The sequence below is a fragment of the Phragmites australis genome, chromosome 19, assembly GCF_958298935.1.
Source record: "Phragmites australis chromosome 19, lpPhrAust1.1, whole genome shotgun sequence".
Lineage (NCBI taxonomy): Eukaryota > Viridiplantae > Streptophyta > Magnoliopsida > Poales > Poaceae > Phragmites > Phragmites australis.
In genome coordinates this window covers 10,278,436-10,289,640 of record NC_084939.1, presented here as the reverse complement: position 1 = coordinate 10,289,640, position 11,205 = coordinate 10,278,436, and the positions used below count along the sequence as shown (strand labels likewise).

Genomic DNA, 11,205 nt, shown 5'->3' with positions numbered 1-11,205 from the left:
CTCCATCATTACATGAAAAACGGACAAAGGAGACACAATTTAGTGACGGGTCATTACACTATCGGTCACTTATGTCGCCTCTAGCCGGGACCGGGTATATACCCGTCACTTATAATATGTAAGAGCTAACGGGTAATAATATTACCATCACCTATAACATAAGTGATGGGTAACGATTAAAACCATCACCTATAACCTAGTCATAAGTGACGGGTCTCCCGGCACCAGTCATAAGTGACGGGTCATGGTACAACCCGTCATTTATGACTTGGCATAGGTGACAGGTCTCCCTGGGCCAATAATAAGTGACGGGTCGTAAAATGACCCGTCACTTATGAGTAGCAATAAGTGGCGGATGATATTATCACCTGTTACTTATTACTTACATCTGTTATAAAGCTAGATGGCAGCCACTGTGCGGGCCGAACAGTAGTCAACAGTACCGCGCGCTTAGTTCTGGCGATTTTCTTCGGTTCCACTGGAGACTCTTTAATATTTTGTTAATTTGAAGTTTGAATTGGTGTTTGGTCTTTGAAGGTTTGTATCTCCCCCTTTCCTTCTCCTCTAATCCCTATTTGGTAGATTTGTTATGCTTTGAGTTGTAATCAGTCATTTTGCACATAAATACAAGTGAGTTGTATTTATGTTAGATTTGGTACTAGGTTTGGCCGATCTACCGCGAGATGCCACAAATCTAGTGTATTTGTTGGAGATTTTAATCGCGTGCTTAGCCACAAAATTAAGGTCATTATTAATGAAGAATGAATGTTTTTACATTAATTGTAGATGATGGACAGAAGTTAGATGTACCTCGAGACTCGGACTTGTACGGAGTACCTAAGCGGGGTGAAGAATTTTATGAGTGCTGCCTTGGCAGATATGAAAGATCGTGGTATAACGGCAATGTATTGTCCATGTTGCGACTACAGGAATGAAAAGAAGTTCCCGAAACTAGAAAATATCCATGCACACTTGGTCATGCGTGGATTTAAAGAGAATTATACATGTTGTAACAAACATGGCGAAGAAGGCCTTAACGAGGGAGAGATGGATCAGGCCCTCCATGTCGACAGTGTGGATCAAGGACTTACACCCGATGAAATGGATCATGATCTCAGGGATGAGGACATATTATGTTTGAATGATAATGATCTCGAGGATTTTGTGGACAATGTGGATCAGATGGTGCGGGATATTGAGTGGCACGACGAGTATAACAATGGTGAGTTTGCTAAATTCTAGGAATTTGTGAGGGATTCCAAAACGCCCCTTTATCCCAACTGTAAGGAGAAGTATACGCGGATCTTTGAGAACCTAAAGCTTCTACAGCTGAAGGCAACCCATGGTTGGACTGACAAGAGTTTCCAAGCATTGCTGGATCTGCTAAGGGACATGCTACAGAGGGGAACTTGGTGCCCGAGGGCGTCTACGACCCGAAGAAGATAATTTGTCCTTTAGGACTGGAAATAGAAAAAATACGTGCATGTAAGCAGGATTGTATCTTGTTTCATGGAGAGTATGCAAAGCTGGATCAATGCCCGTGTGTGGAACCCATCGATATAAGCGTAGAAATGACGGTGGTGATGGGGACGAAGGCAAGAAAAGTAAAGGTGGTCCTAGGAAGGTGGTGTGGTATTTTCCAGTAATTCCCCGTCTGAAGCGTCTGTTTACCAACAGAAAGGAGGCCCAATTGGTGCGTTGGCATAAGGAGGGTCGTAAGAATGACACAATGATACGACACCCGGCAGATTCCGCTTAGTGGCGAATCATTGATTCCACATTTGGTTGGTTCGCCGAAGAATTGAGAAATATTAGGTTTGCTATGAACACAGATGGCATGGATCCATTCGGTAACATGAGTACCTCTCATAGCACCTGGCTTGTTGTATTGTCGATCTACAACCTTCCACCCTGGCTTTGTAACAAGCGGAAATACATTATGTTGTCGATCTTGATATCAGGACCAAAACAACCTGGCAATGATATAGATGTGTACCTCAGGCCTTTAGTCGATGATCTTAGGAAACTCTGGTCGGAAGACATCGAGCTTTGGCATCAGTACAAGCAAGAGTATTTTACCTTGCACGTCATGTTGTTCATCACCATCAATGATCTGCCAGCCCTTCGTAACTTGTCAGGTCAGAGTAAAAGAAAAGGTGAAGCATGCCCACATTGCTTAGATGGCACATGCAGTTTGAGGTTGAACAACTCAAAGAAAACAGTATACATGCGGCATTGACATTTCCTTCCTAGGAAACACTCGTACCGAAACATGGACAAGCAGTTCGATGGCATAAGGGAGAAAATGTTACCTCCGAGGCATTTCAACGGAGAAGATGTCCACAATCAGGTTAAGTATATCAATGTTGTCCTTGGCAAGCGAAATCAATCTTCAAAGGATGATGAACAGTTAGGAATGTGGAACTAGAAATCAATATTATTCGAGCTAGAGTATTGGGAAAAATTAGATGTTCTTCACTCTATTGACAACATGCATGTAAAGAAGAATATCTGCGAGCGTATGATTAGTACATTGCTCCAAATAAAGGGAAAAGGAAAGGATCATGAGAACGCACGAGCTGACCAAACCCAGGCAGTCGCAGAAAAAGTCAAAGAAAAGGCAGCCAAAGCCAGCCAAGGTTCTTTCACCGGGGTTAGGGAAAGTGATGTTCTCACAGCGGCGCTGGGAAACCCGGAGCACCCAGGTCGGGTGCGAGGTGTATCAAGTTCCCAGGGCTGGAAATACGGCTTTCCCGAAGACATCGGGAGTACAAGAAGAGGAAGAGGTCGGATGCAGTGGATGTGGATGCATTGACACGGGACATCACCCAGAAAGTTTACTCAAGCATTATGGGGCAGCTTGCAGCAGAGGGAATTGAGATTTCCATGCCACAGGATTTTAGCCCTGGAGCTGCAGGGAAGAGTAGCTACGCCTCCAGGGAGGTTGAGCAACAAGTCGCTACTACAGAGACTGAGCTGGATACAATCGACCTGCTAGAAGGGCCCATGTTCTACAGCCTTGTAATTAGACCTGGCGGATATCACATCGAGGTTGCAAGGGACCAGGTGCTTTCAGGCATCCGTATCTTACATACGGTCCCGATACATGCAGGCTATGCTATGGTTACGATGGATATGGCACAGATGGATATGGCACATAGCAATGCCACTGATCACGTGTTGGAGGTCCCCCCCCCCCATGAGGAAGTCATAACTCTCGGTGAAACTCTTTATCAAAGGATCCAGTGGAAAAGAGGCGACATCGTGGTCTCCAGTGCATCCCAGTCTGGACGAGCTCCAAGTGCACCGCCGCCGCGCCGATCACCTCCTGAGAAGGCAGCTTCACTGCCTTCTCCTCCTTCAGAGAAGCCGACTTCACCGCATTCTCCTCCGCATCCAACAGCCTCGCTTCCAGACCCAATACCGTCTCCCCTAGAGAGCCCAAAAAAGAAGAAGGAAAAAGAGGTCGAGAAGAAAGACTCTAAGAAGCCCCTGCTAGAGATGTCGAAGGACATTGTACCGGTGAAGTCGAAGTCCATTTTAGCGATGAAGAAGTCCACGGACATTGCACCAGTGTGGACTCAGGCCAACACGAAATTCAAATATGGGAAGCCCTTGATGACGGTAGATGAGCTAGCAAGGGCAGGAAAAGCATGTATCGACCTGCATAATTATTACGTATAGGCTTGTAGAGACAGCAATGTCAGTCCATAGTCGTACAGTACAAATGATGACACTTCTTAAGTGATCAAGACGGCTACTTCATTGTGGGTTTCAATGACTTATATGACTTCTTCAACCTTGATGGCCTGGATGTATCGTTATTACGGGTCTTCACATTGTAAGTCCCTTGATATTGAATATTCATTAATTAATACCATTAAGACTTGATCTAACTGTGTCCTTATCTGTAGACACTTGATGAAACAAACAAGGGAGAACAAGGATCCCGCCGTATTTCTTGACCCTAAGGCCATTACAATATTGGTCATTCAACTTCACCTCGACTACGCTGCGAATCATGTGACTAGGGCAATGCAACAATACTCAAAAGCGAAGTACCTGATGGGTGCCCACAACACCGGTGGCCATTGGATCTTACTTAACATTTGCCTCGAGTGGGGCTTGGTGTTCTACGTCGACTTGTCAAGACCAACATCTGCAAAAGGCAAACTTAGATCGCGTGATTACAGCGTTGTAAAATAACTCCTTGACACGTAAGTTCTGCCTGTCTTAGTTCATATATTAAACTTTTCTAACATTCAAAGCCTCCATAATCGATCCCTCTTTATGCAGGGTTTTCGACAAGTACCTTCGAGCACAACCTGACTACAACGCAAAAGCCAGTCGTAGGCTGACACACAAGACCGGGTACGCGGTAAGTGCTACCAAACAAAATACCAAATATTCTTTGTTGCTGTTTTTTTTTCTCTTTCCATCTAACAGTAAAGTTTCTTTTCAGCAATGCCACCGACAACCACCGGGCAACACCTGTGGATTCTATGTTGCGTGCAACATGCTCCTGAGGTAACATGATTATTCATAACTAATTTCGGTAATTATTTTAATTCCATGGTAACATGACATTTGTTACGCGTTAACTTATGCAGCAATACAAGTGTATGTTTCTCGACGCCGGTGCACTCCCGGATATTCGACAATGAATCACTGAGTTCATGGTGTCTAACGTTATCAGCCCACAGGGCGAGTTCCACTACAGAAGCCTTAAGTTGTGAAGTCTTAAGTAATTATGAGTTGATCGGAACTTTGTAACATTTGTGATTCTATAATGAATACATTTGAACTTTGTAATATTTGCAATTCTGTGATGAAGCGAGTACTCCTACAAGTGTGTTTGTCAATATGTATTTGAATGTGTTATTATTGTTTGTAGGGAGAAGACGGCTGCCAAATCCTGGCTACGTTCCAGGATGCAGCTAGGAAACAGCTCATTCCTACCGAGCAAGAGAAACATAAGTGACGGGTAAAATATCTACCCGTTACTTATGTTCTTTATAAGTGACGAGTAATTAGGTTACCCATCACTTATTTCCTTCTCCCAGTACATGAGTGAAAGCTATAAATAACGGGTAATATAGCTACCCGTCACTTATAAAGAACATAAGTGACGGGTGTAGAAGTCACCCGTCACCTATAAATAATCCATAGGTGACGGGTAACCTAGTTATCCATCAGTTATGATACATATAAGTGACGGATGAAGAGCTCACCCGCCATCTATAATCTTCTCTCTAGCACATAGGAGACGGTCATAGGTGACGGATAACAGTTAAATCCTGTCACCTTTGTTTATCATTAGTGACGGGTACGGAATCGTCATCAATAACTAGTCATCAGTGATGCGTTCAGGATAACGGGTACAGTACGCATCACCCAAGAATATTATCACCTGTCACCCATATCTATTTTTCACGTAGTGCATATTCCTACACTTTTTGATGTGTTCATTGGTGGAGCCGCCACCTTGTTGGTTTTTCCCCCTCAGAGCAGAGTTGCCGGCCTCTCAAACACGATCTGGCATGAAGCCCCCACTTTGTTGGTTTTGCAGGGCTGCTACCCTCAAATATCTTGCCCCAATTTGCCTCTATTCCTTCAAATTTTCCTATAGAACTGCATCAAACTGCTTTTCAAATTTTGTCTAGAGATGTACCAATTTACCAATATACTGAATCAAATTTGCTTAGCGAAATACAACAAATTGCTTTTCAATTTTTGTTTGCAATAATCCTAGTTTGGCATTTGCATTCAAATGTGTTATGTTGATTTCTTTTATTCAACTAATTTGTTCAATATGTAATCTTGATTTATCTCAAATGTTTTGATCTGATTTGGTCCCAAATTTTAAACCAATTTTCTCCTCCTGAGATCTTAAGTTATGTTTTCAAATGAACCTTATTTGCTTTTTTAAGAACCCTTTATTTTTTCATAATCTCCTGATTTTGCTCCTAATAATTCTACTGATTTGCTCTTAGATTGTGAATTTGCACATCCAAAATATGTACACATTTTGCCCTCATTTTTGCAGTGTTTGTCCTTGCAATTTACATGACAACTTTTCCTCCGATTTTTGAGCTTGAATGCTAAATTTGCTTTTCGAAGTTGTATTGACTTGCCCTTAAACTTGCACGGAACTGCTATCATAAATCACATGGTCTTTTCCCTTTTCTGATTACCCCATCTATCTGAATACTTGAACGAGCGAGAGAGAGACCAAAGTGGCTATATGGGGGTAGCGAGGCTGGAGATTGTTTTTTTTTTTTTTGCCGTTTCTGTTCGAGCGGGTGGAAACTTGCCAAAAAAAGTGTGTGCTAATGGACCTAAGCATGCACGCGTATTTTTTAGTCACATCTATTTTTTATTTTATGCTATGGGCCCCACATTAGGTGCTAACCATGCTATATGTACTACCTCAGAACGAGTTGTTACAGACAGATATTAAACTCTATCAAAAAAGGTTATAGGTTCTATTTCTACAAAAGTATTTGTGATATCGACCTTATTACAGATGGATTTAGAACCGTCTACAATACATTTACACACAGACGATGTTTCTAGATAATTGTCTATACATAGTAAGAGTCGCATATGGTGTTTCTTAAACCCGTCTATGAATACTAAGAGTCACATACGGTCTTTGGTTAAACTCGTATGTGACTACTAAGAGTCACAGATGATTTTGTAAAACCTGTTTGTGTCCCTTTCCCCCTATAAGCCAATTTGCTTCCTAGCTGCGCAGCCAAGTAGCAAATTTATTGTGCAACCAGAAAGCAAATTTGCTTATAGGGGAAAGTGTCACACAGATACATACTTTATGCTTCACAAATTAAACACATTGACACATTGTTTAGAACATCGATTATACATTTTTCAAAAAATAAAACATATGCATTTATGTATCACAAAGGTTAAGAATATCATTTATTATTCAGAAAACATAAACCTAACTAGCTATACATCATTATTGGTCGATCTACACCGTATTCCAAAAGGATAAAATGATTGACATCATGGCGACGTTGTCTTTAAAAAAGATGAAAAGTGATTGCAAGCTTGGGTCGATCAATGCCTTCTTTTGAAAAGATGAGATGATAGACATTATCTCGCCCTCCTGCATTTCATCACAATATCAACATAAGAATCATCTTCAATTAGCATCTCGCAGTCATCCGAATCTGGCTGCACATTGACGATCTCACGCATTAGCTAGAGCCAAATTGTACTGCTGCCAAACTACCATCCTTGGTTCAACAAGAAATAAGCATTCAAGCATGTCTTGCAGTCGATGAAAATATCTCCATTCTGAGGAACATCAATGGAGAAATTTCCATCCGGTAGAACTGAATGAAGAACGCGATTGATGGCGTATACTAGGTCGATGGAGGGGGCCTTCACAATAGCGAAGAACACAAACTCCACCGGGCAAAGTCGACGCCAAGCATCTGTGTCTTCGAAGCCGCCATAGGGACAACCCCATCCTACCACCTCTTGGTTGCCGTAAATTGCGCCATTGCAGATCTATGACAAAAATAAAGTTGTGCCATTAGTTCTACAGATCGAAGCAATAAAAACCTCAGTGCAGTGAAAGGAACCATATGATACTCACCTCATTACTATGAAAGAGATTGGGCCCCCGCCAAGATCTAGCTTCTCCAACGTGGATGGCGAGTGAGGACACAGAATACTTCTCGCTTCTCAGTGCAGTGAAACACTTGGATATGACGAGTGAGGAAGCAAAACATCCCTCGTCACTTTATATTGAGAAGAGACGAGAGGTTATGTATATGTGAAGCCAAAAAAGCCTTGAGAGATAAGCAATTTGTATGTGTTAGAAGTCAAAAGAACCTTAGGAGATGGGTGGTCAAATTTTAAAATGTCCACGGATCTTTAAATACAGACGAATGTTTATAAAATCCGTCTAAGTCTACCAACTCGACATAGACTTCTTAAGAGATAGGCGGTCAAATTTTAAAATGTTCACGGATCTTTAAATACAGAAGAGTGTTTATAAAATCGATCTATATCTACCAACTAGATACAAACAGATCTTATAAGAAATCATCTATAATAATATCTCAAAGATTTTTCTAAAAGCCATATGTATATGTATGATAAGAATAAACGGATTTGTAAAAATTATTTGTGAGTTTATTCACCTATACGTGCTTACCTTATTGCAGACACATCTGTCTTAGCGATTATTTGAGAATATTTAATCTATAACAGCTATTAAGATATTATTTATGATATACCATCTATTTTCAATAATTCTATAATAACGACGTTGCATGTTTCACCTTACATAGCAAACCTGAACTAAACACAAAAGTTGTCATAAACCCTAAAGTCCCCTCCTACTAAAAATATCTCAATTTCCCACGCACCCTTCCATAGCTCCATCGTTTGCCGCGCCTGGAGGGACATGCACCGACGCATCGTTATCTGTATCATCTCCCCCCGCCGCGTCACGACCCCTGTTTCCAGAAGAGCCCGAGACGTGGCGCCACCGACGCGTCCTCGGCCAGCACACGTCCCGTGCTTCTTTGCGCGCTGTCCACTCGCCCCCGCCTCCCAACCGACTCGCGCATGCACACGTACCCCCCTGCCGTGGCGCCTGGATCCCAATCGCTTCGCCCTCGAGCCGGCTATAAATCGCAGCGTCCTCCACTTGCTTCCTCACCAGAGTCTCGCAGGAACAAACCATACGACAGACTCAGACAGCACTAGCGAGACTCCAGTAGTTGACAGATACCAGAGAGAACCAAGTGTACAGGTAGGATGGAGTACGGCCAGCAGGGGCAGCACGGCCACGGCACCACCGACCGCGTCGATCAGTACGGCACTGGAGGCGGCGCCGGCGCCGGTACTGGCGGTATGGGACTCGGAGGAGAACGCGCCAGCATGGGCGGGCAGCAGTTCCAGCCCGCGAGGGAGGAGCACAAGACCGGCGGCATCCTGCACCGCTCCGGCAGCTCCAGCTCCAGCTCGGTACGTAACTACCCACTGCATACTTGTTCTCTGTACACAGCTCGTAACTAGAGTATGTATGTATCTGTGCTAGTATACAAGTAAGCAGGCTTACAATATCCCTTGTTTTGTGATATATAGTCTGAGGATGACGGCATGGGCGGGAGGAGGAAGAAGGGCCTGAAGGATAAGATCAAGGAGAAGATGCCCGGCGGCCACAAGAACGAGCAGCAGGGGCAGACCGGCATGACCGGCGGCGCCTATGGCCATCAGGGAAACACCGGCATGACCAGCACTGGCGGCGCCTACGGCACCGAGGACACCGGCGGGAAGAAGGGCATCATGGACAAGATCAAGGAGAAGATCCCCGGCCAGCACTGAGCGCAGCTTACGCGAGGGAGTTCGTGGTTTTTGTCACGACGTTGCTGGAAATGGAATAATAAGATGAGCTGAAGAATAAAGTGTACTTGTTCACTTGTGTACTGTGTAGTCGCTGTTGTGATCCGAGTCTCTGATGTACAACTGGAAGTACGTTGGACGAGGATTAAATATAGATATGGTCAGTTGGTCACTACGTGAGCCTCGCATCGGCCATTTTGAACGAACAGAGGAAAACGGGTGCTCTCTGCCGCAAACAACGAAATAGGCAATCCTGTCCCATCTATACACGTTCATTCGTTGCGCAAACGAAACATGTTATTAGGCTCCTAACCTCCCAATGTTGCAACAGCTAAGGGCAAGTATAAGTAGAGTAGTGCCTGTATTTTCAGTTGTTTTGCAGTAATTTTACAGCCCTTCAATTTAATTTATATATGGAACAAATAAATGTCGCGAGTTGACAAGGATAACTTGTATAACGGTGCGATAGTAGTCTTAGTAGTCTAAAAATTTAGCGTCTGAGACGGTTACTTCGCAAAACAAGATATCTTTCTCACCTGTCTCCATTCACACCGTCTAAAATCCTACTGTGACATTGTACCTACGCAGAGGAGCTTCAGAACAAATATACCGATAGCTACCGAATCGAGTGTTTTTATAGTACACGATATTAACTCTAGGATGCTTCACGAGACGGCACTGTTGTGGAGTATGTCCACCAAATGAGCCAGGGATATCTCAGTACGACAGATAAGGCAATTTAAGTGTTTTCCAAAGTAGTTTTATAAGTACGACAGATGAGGCAGTACACGACAGATGAGGCAATTTAAGTGTTTTCCAAAGTAGTTTTATAAGTAGAGTCCTCATCCTGGTTCATTTGGAACAACGGAATTTCACTTCACTGTATGAAAAATGGACAAAAGAAATATAAAATAAGTGATGGGTTAGAGAGAGCAGTCACTTAAAAATCTTTACCCTGATGGATCCTGTCACAACCCATCATACCACAACCCATCACTTATATAACTTCAGATAAGATTAGATTATAATCAATCACTAATAACAGATCATTACCGATTAGTTATTGACAGATCATATTACCACTTGTTACCTATGTGTGGACTGGACCTGAACTTTTAATTAATTTTGGTTTTATGTCGCTATCTTGCATCTCCTCTTTACAGCGCGTTCTTATCTCTTTCTCCGTCATCTCTCTCGTCTCTCTCTTGTATCTCATCTCTCTTTCTCTTCCACACTGTTGGCTGAGCGCGCTCGGCGTTCCAGCAACCGTGATCCATGGAGGCGATGGTCGGATCTATGGAGGCTAGGGCCAAATCCAAGCAGACTAGGGCCAGATCCATGGAGGCGAGGAGCCAGACTGCAACACAGTCACCATCGCGGCCTCCTCCTCTTCCTCGGCCTCCTCAACGGGCCAAGGGTGACGACAGGGAGCGATAGCCCGAGGCACTTTGGTGCCCCATGCTAGAGCAATACACGGTGAAGAGCCTTGAGAAGACGGTTGATCTGGAACGACATAAGCACTGTCAGGAAGCCGCCGGGCGCGGACTGGTGGTACAAGCAGCATTGTCGCTCAGGCTGCCCGTGTACAAGAGGCTCATCACGGCGATGTGGTCGAAATGCATGTGCCCTGAGAACATCGCCGGCTCGCTGATGCACTACGCCGTTATTGAACAAGTGGTGGGCCTCGCCGAGCACGTGAGGACCCAGCAGAGGTACGAGCAGGCCATCTCCAAGGAGCCGAACAACTCGCTCATCCTCGCCAACTTTGCGTGGTTCCTCTACCTCGTGCAGAACAACCACGATCGGTAGGTACCCTCGATG

General features: G+C 43.9%; 1 protein-coding gene across 1 annotated transcript; it reads left to right on the top strand.

Annotated features, from left to right (window-relative positions):
- The first annotated feature begins 8,699 nt into the window (after nt 1-8,699).
- On the top strand, nt 8,700-9,556 carry LOC133899971 (dehydrin DHN1-like). Its single transcript, XM_062341021.1, has 2 exons — nt 8,700-9,006; nt 9,127-9,556. Exons 1-2 carry the CDS (start codon nt 8,797-8,799, stop codon nt 9,364-9,366), a joined length of 450 nt encoding a protein of 149 aa, XP_062197005.1. The 5' UTR covers nt 8,700-8,796; the 3' UTR covers nt 9,367-9,556.
- Nucleotides 9,557-11,205: the final 1,649 nt, after the last annotated feature.